Source organism: Cydia pomonella, chromosome 12 (assembly GCF_033807575.1).
Source record: "Cydia pomonella isolate Wapato2018A chromosome 12, ilCydPomo1, whole genome shotgun sequence".
Classification (NCBI taxonomy): Eukaryota; Metazoa; Arthropoda; class Insecta; order Lepidoptera; family Tortricidae; genus Cydia; species Cydia pomonella.
The window spans coordinates 11,379,306-11,395,907 of NC_084714.1; the positions used below are offsets into that span (position 1 = coordinate 11,379,306).

The window sequence follows — 16,602 nt, forward strand, 5'->3', positions numbered from 1 at the left end:
CTCTGTTATAGGGAATCGAGGGATACCTATACCTATTCTTTTTAATCTTAAATTTCATTTCGTTTAAACATTTATCAATAACAAATATATTGTTCAGAGTTCGCAGCACAGCATTATTACTCAAAAATATTTATTTGTAGTATTTTTACATTTCATACGAGCAGCGGGCAACGAGTTGCAGCAGAGGTATTTATTTTAATCTTTTTCCGTTATGGACGTTAACGTGTGGTAAAAAGGAAACATGAAGGCCAGAACGAGGCTGCCGCGCTGTTCATTTAGATGCAAATAGATAGACAGCACGGACGGCTTACACCGGACTCGATGTGCATCCCTAACTATGATAGATCATGGTTACTATTCCCATAATCCCAATAGACAAGGCCCTGAGGCAAACCGGTACATATGCGGCCTCGATATTCTTACCAAATGTGTGTGTTTTTTTATTACAGCCTGCAAGAATGATCTAAATAGTTTAAAGTGATGGGGTAACTAGGGTACAATCCTGTCGCTTGATGGCAAGTGACGATAGAGCCAATGATGAAGGTCACTGGCAGTAACAGCATTTTTCACTTTTGCTTAAAAGAGACTTACATGCATATTTTGATTTTAATAAGAGGTTAAGAATTAGATCTTGATTAGGTATGGATCTGATCAAGATCAAGTGTCAAAAGTGACGTTTATGGTTGAAAAAAATAACTAACTTAATTCTTAACCTACTTATGTATTATGAACACGTTGGCGGCCATAGGAACATAGGCCAAAGAAAACAAAAAACTCCGTGCATGATATAGCATTCGTGTCTACGAATATGTTAAAATGGGAATACGCCTTTCAGACAGGGAGTACAACACCAGCACACAAGAACGATGAATTAAAAGAATGACGAAGAAAATTGTTTGTGCTTTATCGCATCTTGAAGTTATAATTATACAAACTGGTCTGTCAAATGCTCGCCTGCGAATAGTAAGATGAGAAATAGGTCCAGATAACAACTAGGTCGCAATGTTTTGATATCCAATTTAAATTGTACATCGATATCAAATGTAATGATCAGACTTAGAGTAAGTAGTTACCTACCCAAAGAAGTACATATTTTACTTTTGAAATTTGAAATATCGAATGTATATTATTGAGTATTTACCGTAATGATTATGATTACAATAAAATCAACGTAATTATATGTTTTGATCGCGTATACTTTATTTGAATAATATAAGTACTCTATTTACAGAATGCTGGTATAATTTTTATTTTATTGCTTTGAAGTTTTGTTCAAGCGTACTTAGTTAAATTGGATTTTTTTTATTTTAAAAGAAGCATTCGATACAGAATTACAATTCCATCTGCGTTCGTCGCAGGAAAGAAAAGAAAACCGTTCCTCTATTTCCATTGAAGTTCGGTAGGATGTATGGGTGGAGTGATCTTTACAGAGTCTCCCACTCTACGGCCCAGCCAGGGGTCGGTTACGTGCCGGGCATAGACCGCTGCACAGAGACTCCGCAATATGAAGCATAGGTAAATTATAGTATTTTTAAAACAGCATAGGCACGGTGACAGATGTCATCCCCATAAAACTTATAACCTTAAAACGCAAAATCTTGCTTAAATGTAGTGAGATGACATCTGTCACCGTACCCATGATGTTTGAAAAATACTGTAACATAGGCGATTTTATATCCATGTTTGTCTAATATTAGCATTATTTATTAATATAAACCAAAAAGTGAAGTGAAGTTTACGGTGAAGGAAAACATCGTGAGAAAACCTGCATAAATCTGCGAAGAAATTCAAAGGTGAATGTGAAGTCCCCAATCCGCATTAGGCTAGCGTGGAGACTATAGCCCGAGCCCTCGCGCTCATGAGAGGAGGCCTGTGCCCAGCAGTGGGACGTATATAGGCTGAATTATTATTTTATATTAATATTATTTATTAGGTTAACTGGGAGAGATCCCTGAATGATGTGTGTTTTTTCCTATTTTATGTTTCTTTTTGTACAATAAAGTGTTTTACTACTACTACTAATATTCAATAAATCAATATTATGCAAACATTTCGATTTCGACACAAACATGTCATAAATATGACTGCGTATGAAAACTATTAAGATCAATGTGGAGAAGACCGGCATATAAAATGTTTGGTTGCTAAGACTGTCATAGGGCATCAACTCTCTATTTGTATAATTACGTCCCTAAGTGGAGTATGTGTACAAAGCAAGACATAAAAGCAACAAAACAGCTTGTAGATGGTCTTCTCCACATTGACCTTAGTTAACCCTAGTACCGCAAGAGAAGGTCCATGAATGATAGTTAAGAGTGTTGTACAATCTTCATCCAGTAGGTAAGTGATCTGTGATGCAAGGTAAAATCCTACCTTTACCTCGGCCTCACATTATATTCGAAAATTATAAATATGTAGATGTCGGCTGTTCGTTTTGTTCTTTGAGAATTCAAACGAGAACAGAGCTTTTCTTGATATTTACCTCGTGAGTGGCAGAAAATGTATTAGTTGTAGGAAATAGTATGCAAGGACATTTACAAAAGAAATACTTATAGACTTGGGCAGATATAAAGTTTTGCAATCAAGACCAATACATTAGATACATTAAACAACAATATTATTAAAAATGTATAGCAATGAAATAATGTGCAGAGCTATATTGCCTAGATACATATTTGTGATGGCGACTGACACACACTTGTAGAGAAGGGTGCGTAGACAACATGCCAATCGTTCATGCTCCGTAGCGAACGAAACGCAACTGTCTTTGTCGCACTAATATAGAAGAGTGATAGAGAGAGATTACTGCGCTACGAATGTGAACGATTGCCATCTTGTCAAAGCACCCTGTTACTTATTATTTTTATTTTAAAGATATTTTCTTCAGAACTCTTAGGCTATGCTGCCTGTGTGCGTTGGAGGGCCACAATTAGTGATAGGCCAAATTGAACGTGCACTTACATCAAACCGATATCAGAAAGATATTGGAATCATATGAGATAGTTGTCATTAGCGCCGGCGTCTCGCTTGCACTAATACTTGTGCGGACAAGTCTGAGCGAAATGAACGCGCGAATGACAGCTAACTATATGATTCCAATATAAATCTAATATCGGTTTTATGTCAGTTAATCAGTGCACGTTCGAATTTGCTTGTGAATCTTCGTGCCAATAAATAGGGGTACTTTGCTAGCCCCTACAGTTCACTGGATTAGCCATCGTTCCAGTTAGTTAACGCTCCGTAGCGTAGCTTAGTCATCTCTCTCTATCACCCTTCCATATTAGTGCGACAGTGAGAGTTGCGTTTCGTTCGCTAGGGAGCGTTAACGATTGGCACGTTGGCTACGCGTACGGGTACGTTCCAAACAGTTCGTAGAAAGATCTGACACTGTTTGTGACTTCCCTACTTTAAATGCATGCAAAATTTACTTTGAAGCATGATTTCAACTGAAAATATTGCAACGACTATTAATATTTATTCAAATTCAATGAGATTCCTGTAAACCACTTTTATAATTTATAAAATAAGCGGTTTCCCAGTGCATATTAATATTTGTTTACCTCGCTCCAGCGCATGTAATACAATTTCCGAGAACATTTCAGAACCAGGTTGCATCATGTTCACTTTGATTTTCCACTTTAAACTCATGTTTTTGTTAAAACACCAACAGCTGAAGCTAGTTGCTTTATGTAGGTAAGCTCATATATTGTACAGTCACCATCAGATATATCGGAGCGGCCAAAGTGTTTACAAATATCTGAACAAAACCTCTATTATCAAGACATTAAAGTGCATGTTTAGATATTTTTAGCACTTTGGCTACTCCGATATATCTGATGGCGACTGTAGTAGCAACTACCCACAACTTCACCCACATCGACATTTAGAGCCGTTACACGCTGTCTACTAGTCGTCGGTGAGATGAGAATGAGATACGATAACGATAAGTTCTGGTTTAGAGAAGTTCTCATTTAGATATCGTTTGTATGTCGTATAATTGACAGAAGCAGCTCGATTCGGGTAAACAATGTAACTTTGTCGTTAGAAATATCGTAGATAGATCTTATTGGGATCACAGCGGAATCAAAATAAACGTCAGTGTCAACATGTCGCTTAGTTATCGATCTTTTAAAGATCTTTCCAAGATCTTAAACGTGTCTTAATCATTCTTCGAATCGGGCCGTTGGTCTGTCCAAAATATAAGCAACTAGGGCCAGGAGACCAAGCAAGCATCACTAAAATAAACAGTTGCTCTCCACAACTATGTTCGAGAGCAGCGGCGGCTGGCGACTAAAAATTACGGGTGGTCACTTGGATTAAAGGAAAACTAAAACTACAAAATCTATTAACCGTCGCAAAATACCAATATAGAGATCGGTTTTCGTCCACCCGGTCATTGAACTCTCTTTAGATTTTGGGTAAGTACCTATGTGCAATGGAATATAATGCTTTACGAATATCATGAATGAATATATGAATGTTTTTATTTTATTTTATGGAAATAAGTGCTAAATTGTTAACACACCAGTTTCGGTCCAATCATTTTTACGAAAGTTGAAGGTCGTCCTTTTGTATCTAATTCGAGTCAATTTTGCTAAGTTTTTTCACATTCTTATATGAATGTCACGTTATATTTATTTATTTTTAAACACTACCACAAACAAATTATCTGCACTCACTTTTTGAATTCTTGTCTAATTATTTAGAATGAAAACAGTCAAAATTGCATTCCCGCGCGTATTTGCAAACACATGACAACATGGCGCGCGGAGTGCGCGCGCATTCGTCGAGCGGGCTAGGCGCTAGGCGCACCGCTCCAATTTTACGTCTTTCTCCATAGAACATCTTCTGTTTCACGTGCGGAACTGTGGCGAAACTTCTCTTTCGCTCGTATGAAATTTCCTATTGATTCAATGTACTAAATCTTTTTTTATAGGAGCGCAATCCAAAGCGCTCCGCTTCGCGCGTTACGTATGAAATTATAGCAGTAGGCGAGTAGCCATATGCTAATGAATAATAATTACTTATTTAACTATTATTGACTTGTTTACCATAGAAACATTAATAATGAATAAGTAGTAGATACTATAATTTCATTATGATTAATTATGGGAGTGCACTGCACAAGCGCTCCTTAAGGCGGGCCGCTACCGTTCGAGAGAGTAACAGATACAAATTTGTCGTCTCGACAGTTGCTCACAATGTGAACACTTCCATTTGTCTCCGTGTTCCTAGTGGTCGCCAGCGCCACTGGGCGACTGGCGACTAAGTGCGTAAACGCCTACACATATATACAAACTATATGAAGTCACAGTCGCCGGCTACCAGTCGGCAGTCCGTAATAGCTCTTAATTGTTAATGACAAACATATCGAGGGCTTCAGGCCAAAGGGGCGTATACGCAAAAATGCCATTTTTCGTTTTTAACGGCATCGTATTCGTCTTGTAACAATACGTAAGCACAATTTTTTTCATAATTTTATCATAACAATTAGTTAATTAAATAATTAAAAAATCATTTGGCGTATAACTGACAGTCATCATTTTAATGTCGTTCCAAAAAGGCGTACTAAAGGCGTATAAGCGATATTTTCATTCAGTCCCCAATATGCATCGGAGTATAAAGGCGTACGTACATACTTCTCTCACGTGACAGTGCGAACTACGAAATAGTGTCACGCTATATAGGCGTACATACATACGTCCATAAACTTTTACCAACTATCCTCAAAGTGCGTCGCGGCAAAGAGGCGTATGAACATACGACCTTACAAAAATTACGTTGGTCTTCAAATAATGCCGGGCCAAAGGGGCGCGGAGACAGCGTCCTTGATTGCCGCATATTGCTATCCCTTTCTGTCAAGTGGGTAAGTGCACTAGGGCCGCCTGTGTCTCAGTCAGTGTCTAGTGCGTTACAGTATAGTGTGCATCTCGTGCGAATAATAACAATGAAGTGGAGCGCTCTGATGCTGATGGCTCTGCCCTGGGCATTCAAGAATGACGTGGGCGACTGTCTCCTCTGCCTCCATGTACGCTCTGCAGAGGGGGCTATCTGTAACACGTTGGGTTAGTAGGTGTTTGTTTAGTGGGGCGTGGCCGGTTATGGCCCCAGTGAAAAACCGGAGCTGTGGCCTCTTCAGCTGTCTCAGCCTCCTCGACAAACCGGGACCGATTGTCGGGAGGGCTTCCTTCGCCTGCCTGCACGTGCCTAGGTTAGACCAGTACTGTTGGTGTTTAACCTTGGTGTTGTGTCACAGCATGTTCCGGAGCCAGGCATAAGGCAGAGGTATAATTGGCTCCGGTCCTGCCACCCTCAGTTCCGAGCCTCCTCTCGCCAATATGTCGGCCGCATCGTTCCCTCGCGAGTTGCTGTGTCCCTTGATCCACTGCAGAGTTACGCTGGTGGAGGTGCTTACCTCTGACAGAGCTTTGTGGCATTCGTAGATTAGCCCTGAGGTCAAAGTATAACTTTGCAGAGCTTGTAGTACTGACTGACTATCAGAGAGTATGCGGATGGGGTAGTCCAATACTTTCCTTGAGGCGATTGCGTGTGCTGCCATTATGATGCCCATACATTCTGCCTGGAAGACTGTGTTGTGGGCACCTAGTGGTGTTGAGATATGTATGTTTAGGTCCTGTGCGAATACTCCAGCGCCAGTGCCTGACCTTGTCTTTGATCCATCCGTGAAGATTCTCAGCTCTCTTGGGTTAAGTCCTTCACGAGGTTCTTCGTGTAACTGTATCTTGTATTTCTTGTCGAAGACGAATTGTCTGGGTATCCTGTCAGTCACCGCTTCTATTAGCGGTTCCTTACCTATCGCCTCGTAGAGGATCTCGGTGTGTGGTACCCTAGGTCCAGAGATTAGATTTTTTGAGACGTACGGCCGTAGCTAGCGCTCCCTGTTGTATAAAAAGGTGCAGCGGCGGCAGGCCCAGTAAGGCTTCCAGGGCCGCGGTTGGTATTGTCCTAATGCAGCCCGTGGTCGCCATACAGGCCAAACTCTGGAGATGTTGTAGTTTAGCTTCAACTATGGATAGTTTGGTGCGTGGCCACCAAACTATCGCACCGTAGCTTATTATTGGTCGTATGACTGCCTGGTAAAGCCATAGAGTTATCTTTGGGGGTAGCCCCCAGGTTCTACCCACCATTCTACGACATTGCCAGAATACGACTGTGGCTTTGTCAATTTTGCCGTTTAAGTGATTGCTCCAATTCAATTTGCTGTCAAGTATTACCCCTAAATACTTTACCTCCGCAGATAGTAGGAGTTCAGTGTCGAACAGTTTGGGAAGGCGGAAGTTTCCCAAGTTGCGTTTGTTGGTGAACATAACCAGCTCAGTTTTGTTGGGATTGACTGAGAGTTCGTTGTTAAAACACCAGCGCTCCACGATGGCTAGTGCAGGGCGGGTAACATCGCATACCGTACCTTCATGATTGCCGCTCGTCAGTATCACTATGTCGTCAGCATAGACGATTGTGTAATAGTGATTATTGTTTAGTGTGGTGATCAGGTCATTCACCACAAGGTTCCATAGTAGTGGCGATAGGACTCCTCCTTGGGGGCATCCTTTTGCCACTAATGCCTGCTGTGTTTCGCCCGTCCCGAGTTTGATGGTTCGTTGGCTCAACATATTGTTTATCCATTCTGTCATAACTGCATTCGCGCCATGTCTTACCAGTGCTGCTGTAATGCTGCTGAACCTGGTCCTGTCGAAAGCCCCTTCTATACCTATGAAGGTTCCTAAGCACATGGATCTGTTTTTGATCGCCAACTCAATTTTACTTACTACTGCATAAAGTGCCGATTCTGTAGATTTGCCAGGGCTGTAGGCATGTTGGTTTGGATGCAAGGGTACATGAATTAGCACCCTCTCTCTAAGATATCTGTCACACAACCGCTCTAATGTTTTCAACATGAAAGAGGTCAGGCTGATGGGCCTGAAGGATTTGGGGTCCGAGTAGTCGCTTTTACCTGGTTTCGGTATGAAGATATCCTTGACCTCCCTCCATTGCTTCGGCACGTACCTGTGAGCCAGACAGGCGCGCAGAACGATGGTCAGCTTCAGAGTGAGATGCTTCCCGCCCCATTTAAGAAGCGCAGGGAAGATCCCATCCATTCCTGGAGATTTGAAGGAGTCAAAGCTATTTAAGGCCCACTCCGTGCGCTGCGGGCTGATTACCTCATATGTCTGTAGCCACTCGTCCTCCGTCGGGGTGGTTGTAATTCTTAAGTGGAACATTCCTCTGTTATAATTTGATGGAGACGTAAGTGGGTTAAGTTGTTAGCTAAACTACTTTTAAGTTTATTAGTACAGAAGATTTAATATTGTTTCTTTTTATGAAATGATGATAAATGATGTCGTATTTATTTGTTTAGAAGTGTTGATTAATATTTTATTGTTTAAGATAGTTATAATTTTGTTACCAGTGGTACCATTAAAGAAGGAGTAATGTTTATTATCCGAATACAAGTTTTGATACGTTTTAACCTTTTGTTTTAGTTAATGCACTCTAAATATAATCGTTTGATTGTTTCTTGACTGCTTTTTTAGTAAAGCTGTCATTGTGTTGTCTTAGCAATTTCCATGCATCCTTCACTATCGATTTCAATTCTTTTCTATATAATCGTTTTGTACTACTCGACTTTTGAGTGACTACCATTTACCTACTATCACAAATAGTAAAAATGATCTTATTGGAATTCAGTTAAGTCTGTTTTCTTAAGTAAGTCCACACGTCTTAACTCTAACTCCCACCGAAGGGCTAAACGACTGCTATTAGAGGCGAAAATCAGAATAAGCGGCGTGATTGTCTTTTGAAACAGTTCTTCTTATCGTGTGGTTTGTAAGATTGATGTACCTTAAAAACCCTGGTGTTAGAGTTATTGAGCCGCCAAAGGCCTCTGACATGGCTCTCATGACGAGCACCACCGGATAGATAGCAGCCGGGACCAACGACTTTACACCGTGCCTTCCGAAGCACAGAATCATCTTACTTTTCGGACAATCAGATGATTCAGCCTGCAATGTCCTAGCCAAACCGGGAATAGTCTCACAAAGTCACAAAGCGACTTTTGCTTGACAGTGTCCCCACCGGGATTCGAACCCGGAACCTCCGAATCGAAAGACAACCGCTCTAACCACTAGACCACGGAGGCTATTGAAACACTGAAATGCTCAAAGTGGCAATTCAAAACAGTTACTTACCCAATCGGTAACTAGCTCGAGTCGACACTGCTTAATCTCGGGGACAGTTGTGACACTATCAAAACCATCAGGAATCATTTAAATGGTAAAATCTAGATGAAGTTATGAATATTTACTCAAAATATAATATGGCGCCCTATTATACGACCACAAATAAAGGATACTTACACGATAGATTCGTCAGCCCAGACGGGCGTATAAAAATCAGAAAAAATAGAAGAAACTACACAATGATGACTAAATGACTGTAAAATTAAATTATTTCGAATTATTAACAGTATTTCCACCTTTCGTGATTAAATTATCGAATAGAAAAAAAAATGAATTATACGACCATAAATCTCAAGTATTTTTCAATAAATTTCAACCTTAATGTCGGAAATTACTGTCGTGGTAAAGAGGCGTAACTACATAATTACTGCTTTTTAGAATACGTAGAACGAAACTAGGCATGACACATGAAAAAGATAGCAATTTAAATACTCTATGCAAAATTTTACAACAATCGGTACATTGTAACAAAAGTTATTCAGTTTTTTGTGTCTCCTGAAAAGTAGGGTTCTTGCTTATACGCCCCTTTAGCATGAAGCCCTCGATATATAGAATTTATTAATGGCAATACTCTCCCTCTTGGCATAGATCATAATTGAAAAGTCGTTGTAAAAGGCAAACGAAAGTAAAAATCAAATTTCCCTTTACGAAGCCTTGTTACAACAGTTTTCGAAATGTTTTCGAAGTTGAACGTTTTTCAATTATTCGCTCGAAATTTAACAAAACGTTTTTATACTACATAGTTGATGGCATGATGAAACAAAATGTAATGAAAATACATATACATGCATTGACATATATCTAAGGACGGGCCTTACGGGCAATACGAATGGGGCCAGTACAGCGGTGTCACGCACACGAATTCGAGCCAATCGTGCAGTCTAACTCCACAATGCGATTGGTTGATAAGTTCGCATCACGCGCGCGATTGGTTGCAGTTGCGTTAGACTGTACGGTTGGATCGGATTCGTGAGTGACACCACTGAACTAGCACCATTATTAGTGCCCGTAAGGCCCTTCCTTAGATATATGTCAATCACATGTCAATGTATAGGTACATGTAATATGCTGTTTTCCGTTTACAAATGTTACTGTTTTTATACACTTAAATAAAATAAAAATGTATCAACCAAATTTCATCAATATCATTAATATCATTATCCTTAGCACTTGTTTTTTTTTAAGTTAGACTCCAATTATTTTTATCATAGCGCAATGCTAACAAATCCAGTATTTCAAATTTAAATTAATGTCGCATGGTCTCATAATACGTGTAATATACATAAATTGGTCAAAGTTCATTTTCGATCGAATCACGGTACAAGCATCACGAATTTAGTTATCTATTTTTGTTTAAAGCATTTGATCTGAGAGAAGCAAGCCTGTACTATTGAAGCCTCTACTATGAATGGGTGCCCTAGCTATTGTTTAAGTATTAGGATCGAGGGCCGACGTGAGCACATGCGCTTTATTTATTTGTTCACGTTTAAGCGAAGGATACCATCAAATGATCTTAATACCTTAAAGTTCAAGGCTAACGACTGTGACATGGTTTAATTATTATTAACGAAGTTCCGTAACATAATTGAGTGCGCGACACGAGTATGGGGTGATTATCAAAAATTTATTGACTAGGTATGCTCTCTGTAAGGTAGCCAAAATTATAGGCGAAAACATCATAATAACTTAATTGTTATTAGTCACGTGATATTTATTTTTAAACACTGGTAAATTATACGTGCCTACGTTATTTCGTCCGGCTTATTTCCCTAACACAAAAGTATAGTCCCATCCGGACATCCGGAGCATGAAACTTGGCACTCACAATGTTCATACCTAAGTATTCCAATTTTCGTTTTTACAGTACTATTCTCCAGGACTCATTCTGTATTATCTACCACCAAAGCGGGATTTGCACATCAATATGCTATTGGGTAGTGGGTATATGCAAAGTACGCGGTCGATGAAACATAAACGACGACTATTTATGCACGGTAAAAATATCAATTTTCATAAGACAATGTCTTATCACGGGTTTCTGAATTATAAGTAGTTGACTTTAACTAAGTTGATATGAAAATACTTTTACCTACTTATAGCATTAAATGCTGTCGCCTATTGTTTTTTTTTTTATTCTACATCGGTGGCAACCAAGCATACGGCCCGCTTGATGATAAGCAGTCTGCGTAGCCTATGTACGCCTGTAACTCCATACTTGTACTACGAGAACTCAAACACATATTTATATCATTCCATTTCGGTAACATATTAAATAGTCTCCATTATGTCCAGGGTTCAGCGACCCCTACTGCATGCTGGGCATCCAGCCGGCGTCCCTACCGGCGTCCCCGCGCGCCTCCGAGGATGAGGGCCGCAAGCACGGCTTCCGGCTCAGCTTCAAGCGCCGCGATGGACGTCAGCAGCGCGATAGCCTGGGCCGGCTGCCTGCGAGATACATCAGAGCCACTAGCGTGAGGCCACACACGCTGTCGCCTAAATGGAATGAGAGTTTTAAATTGTTAGTATGATTTAATTTTATATCATTTGGGGTCAATTGAACCACACCGTTGTGATCGTTAAAGTGTACGCAAAATTTATTTTATGGGAAGTTTAATAGTTTACTGAATGAGGTTGGTCAGTCCGTCAATTGTGGTCGGTGCAACCAGCCCTTGCTTAGTAAACCGCTGTAAGGTGCAAAAAAATATATTTTGCACATTACAGTCAACAACCCTTTTGGACTTACACCATGTTGTCCCTATTGTGCGTGTGTGTTTTTTGTTTCTTCGTTGCTGTTATTTTTTAACCACTAAAATGTTTTCATTTTATTTTTATTATATGCATTATATTTTTATTATGTGTACAAGACGTCAGTAAAAAAAATTAAACACCATTGCTTTAGCTCACAAAATTTGTATAACCCTGAACTACCAATCCAGGAGTATGACAAAAATAAATATTATGTAGAGGTATCTGAAATAATATTACACAACTTAGTACACCTACATGTCTTTTGCAGTTCAATTACCTAGTTGAAAGCCCTGAATCTAATATGTTATCAGATTTCTTAGGCAGGCTTTTAGCTTGATCCTTAATAGGTATACATGGTACTTGAAAGCTAAAACTCATTATGTCAGCTTATTAAAATAAAATTAAATGATCATTTTTTGCAGAATTAAATTTCCATATTATATTCTTGTCCCTAATGGATGTGCATCTTATATACATGATTGCTTGTCGTAATATATCGTTGGAAAGAAAACTTCAGTCAATAATACTTTAAATTCACTACAATGCTGTAAGAGGCTGCGTATTCAGATCGTTTCTAAAAGATGTCTTCAACATATCGGTTAGAATAGAGTACCATTGCTCGACGACATTCGAAAGAGCGTGAGTCATTATTTCGAGTATTTGGACCATTTCGATCCAAACCGTATTACGTGCTCCATTTTACACTTAAGTGTAGCGTAGGTGCCTTAAGTCAAATATTTGTTATATATAGAAATTATCTGTAGGTAATATATCAATCAGCACTAAATAGTTCACACAACTCCCGCTGTAGCGGCGTTTTAATTTTACATGCCGTTTACACCGTAGGTACCTGCGATGCCCGAGGGTCCAATGTCAGGACTCCACGAGTACCTAAAGCTAGTGTTACATGTGTGGCGAAAAACAAAAGTACTAGTGTGCATAACTACTTGTGTTTTATTTATCAGTTTAAGTAACAGAGGCCGTTATTTTGTACAATTCGAATGGTTAATTTTGAATGTTCATTTTTGATTCTAATAGACAATATTTCTATTAAACTTCTTAGCAAACGAAACGCTGCCGTCACTGTCGCATTAATATGGAAGAGTGATAGGGAGACACAAAGCGTTATTTTGGCGTGGCGCAAGCGATTGCCACCTTGGCTAGGCACCCAGTTATTTAGAGTACCTAGATGTACGAGTACACATAGCTGGTTAATACAAAAAGAAACGACTCGTTCAGGTGCTGGTCTAACATTGAACTTATGCAATAAGTCCAAGCTAAAATAAAATCACTACACATCTTCAATGTATTGCTAATAAATAAAAATTAATTATTTATCCCTAATTGCTGAATGAACAACGCCCTAACCACATTAACTTTGTATCCAAATATTTCATTATGCTCATAGTGACATAGACGACATTTCATCGGACGTCCTCCACCTGGACATCTGGGACCACGACGACGAGAGCTCGGTGCTGGACGCGGTGTCGCGGCTCAACGAGGTGCGCGGCGTCCGCGGGCTCGGCCGCTTCTTCAAGCAGGTCTGCCAGAGCGCGCGTCAGGGCAGCCAGGATGATTTCTTAGGCAAGTTGTTACATTTTTCCTTACATACATCCGATCAAAGCTTTTTGTTTTAATCATGACGTAGCTATAGTCATACTTCACGAGAGAAGTCTCAGACGTAAGTCTTAATAATACACTTGTGACCTCTAGAAAGCTCGGAAACCACGACCAATTCCTGACGCCGTTCAACGAGCTTAAAAACTATTGTCTTAAGACATGACAGCCAAAAATGAAGACATTTATTGCCAGCGACCCTCTAGGCGGGTTTTGTGTTCGTAGACGTAAACATGTGTTATCGGCTATGAATGTAGCGCATAGCAGAATATCAAATTGATTATTTGAACTATTTACGGAAGGGAAATATTCCATCCAATTTCACTACAACCTTGTAGTTTGTTTCCAACTTGCCTTAATTCCTACTTGTATGTTATATACATAACTTGCTAGAAAATTAAACATTAATATTTTATGAAAACCGAAGCTCGTTCGAAGAAGAAGAACGTTCATGCGTTAAGACTGGACATGAGTGGGCAAAGCACCCGATACATACCCGTATATACCCATGTAGGTAGATAAAAACGATTGCTAAGAAAAAAATAAAAAAGATTTTAGATTTTTTTCCCATTGAAGAGTGTTAACGTGTATTAACAATATTTACGTTATAAAAAGCATATAGGATGCTTAATTTTTGAAAAAAAAATGACAATATTCGGTGAAAGGCAATTTGTGACAATGCGCAGTTAAAGTTTTTGTTTTAAATAAGAAGGTATTTACTTCAAAAATATTGGACTTAAGTTCTATCGATGTTCTAGATAACTGCATTTAGCGTAAAAGTGCGTGTTTACACTGCGCTTACGACCTTTTATTAAGGGGTTTTCAAAAACTGCTCAATCGATCATGTTCAAAGTATTTTTTAATACTTTATTCTACGGCTAGTCTTTCGATTTTTTTTTAACTTTGTTTCGAAATCTATAGAGTGATAAACATTATTTCGGCCTTTAGAAACGGCTTTTGTCCAAAAGTATTCAATGCCCCTTTCAGCACTCTAAATAGTTTATTTATACCCACCAATTTGGGTATTAACGAGTAAATACGGGTATATTGAGTAAATACTGAATATTTACTCAGTATTTACCCGTGAGTATTTACTCACTCACTAACCATCTCTAGGTTAGTCATCAAATAGGCGTATTATTTATTAGGGAGTCTATAATAGTACGGTCAAATTAACTCAAATTTCACTAAAGTCAGGAACTAATTCTAAGGACTAATAAAATCACTACGGATTGTTTTGTATGGGCTAAAAATCGAACTTTATACAATCGTTACTAAATTCACCCCCCCGGAAAGGGGTGAAATCGGCTGAAAATAATGTAATGGTTATAACTAAGAAGAGAAAAAAGGTGTACTCGGTGTAATTTGGCGTACGTTTTACAACACTTATATCTAAATTCGCACGTGTTATTTATGTTAATTTAAGCTACGGAACAGGTAAAAAAAAAACAACATTAAAAAAAAACTATTTTGGCCATTGCGGGTCTGGGGAAAGTAATGTACTCGGTGCAAATTGAGTAAATAATTAGAAAAAATATCTAAATCCAATGTCAAATTCGCACCATGGTGCGACACCCGGAAAGTAGTTTTTCATGTTTAAGTGTCGTTGTACTTCGGGGGAAATTTTAATACTATTGGAAATTGATGCAATCATATTCATTTGATTTTGTTTACATTCGCACCCCATAAAAAATTGGCATTTTTATACGGAACATGCAGTTTTGTAATCAAGTACCAAAAACGTAGAGCAATAAATACACAGAAGCGACAAGCGCGTGATTAGTGGCAAGAGAAGGAACGCGCGTAGATGCACCGACGAAGCACGGCTCTTGAGGCACGAGTAGTGGCATGTACTGCAAAAATAGTAGGGTTTCTGAGTATGCAGACAGACAAGTCAACAAATTAAATACAGGTACGCTCAATGTTTGTTAAATTCGAAAAATCGCGTTTTTCCATATACTTACGAAAACGTTAGACTACTTAGTTCACTCAATGATTGTTTAAAACAATAGTTCCGTTTTAATGCCAGAAGAAAGATTTGTGCTCGTTGCCCGTCAAAAGTGTCAAACAAACTGTCTCGGAACAATCGCTGCGCGTAGGGTTTGAGATCCGGATATCCGAAATATCCGGATATCGGGTCATAAGATCCGGATATTACGGATCCGTTAAATATGGTTATTGACCTATAACCGGAACAATTTTCTAATGAAATTTATGAATAATTTCATACCATTTTGTCATTGAAATATAGTATTTTCATATATTTAATCAATTCAAATACTAACAGCACATCAATTTTGATAGGTACATCATGTCACACAGTAACTTTATACAATGAATGAGAATGTTGCTTAATGCAAACATTAGATCATTGGATATCTTGATGACTTGGGGCTATAGGCTCAAAACAAAAGCAACCTGAAGGCCAAGGCTAGGATAGTAGAGTAGGAAGGAGAGAAAATTGGTCTGATAATCAACCACTAGAATATCTCCAAATGAATAGGGCTAAGATGGTCGGCTCTTTATCATTTGTCATGAAGGGCATAGTGACAAGTGATAAAAATAGAACCATGCTGCCATCGCAGATCGAAAAGAAAAGACCTACCTAAAGTAATCGGGAAGAGGAGATAGATGTTCGAATCCAAAATGCCCTAAGATGCTCAGCAGCGCTTCGCCGAGTTCTAGTGTCCAAGCTGATCAGTAGACTGTCCATGATTCAAGTCTATAAGACAATAATTAGATTTTGATGAATGACATCGGTAAGTATTACACTTGGACTCTGAATCAGAAAAAAAAGAACAAGTTCTTAGTGAAGAAGACGAAATTCTGGCGGAATATTCTGGGACCTATCAGAGATGAAGATAGAGAAGATGAAAGCGTAGGAAAAATAGGGAGCTAGAGTAGCCCTAAAACGCCCTCGGAGTATCCAACTAGCGTGGAGTGGTGCAGAATAGAGCAGAGTGACGTTGTTCTTGTA

At 39.1% G+C, this 16,602-nt stretch overlaps 1 protein-coding gene across 1 annotated transcript in view; it reads left to right on the forward strand.

The window, feature by feature from the left end:
* Positions 1-16,602, forward strand: part of LOC133523578 (BAI1-associated protein 3) — a 159,678-nt gene that overhangs the window by 60,262 nt on the left and 82,814 nt on the right. Inside the window, exons 7-8 of the mRNA XM_061859243.1 lie at positions 11,550-11,775; positions 13,414-13,592. Coding sequence (XP_061715227.1) covers positions 11,550-11,775; positions 13,414-13,592 — 405 coding nt within the window. The remainder of the gene's footprint in view (positions 1-11,549; positions 11,776-13,413; positions 13,593-16,602) is intronic.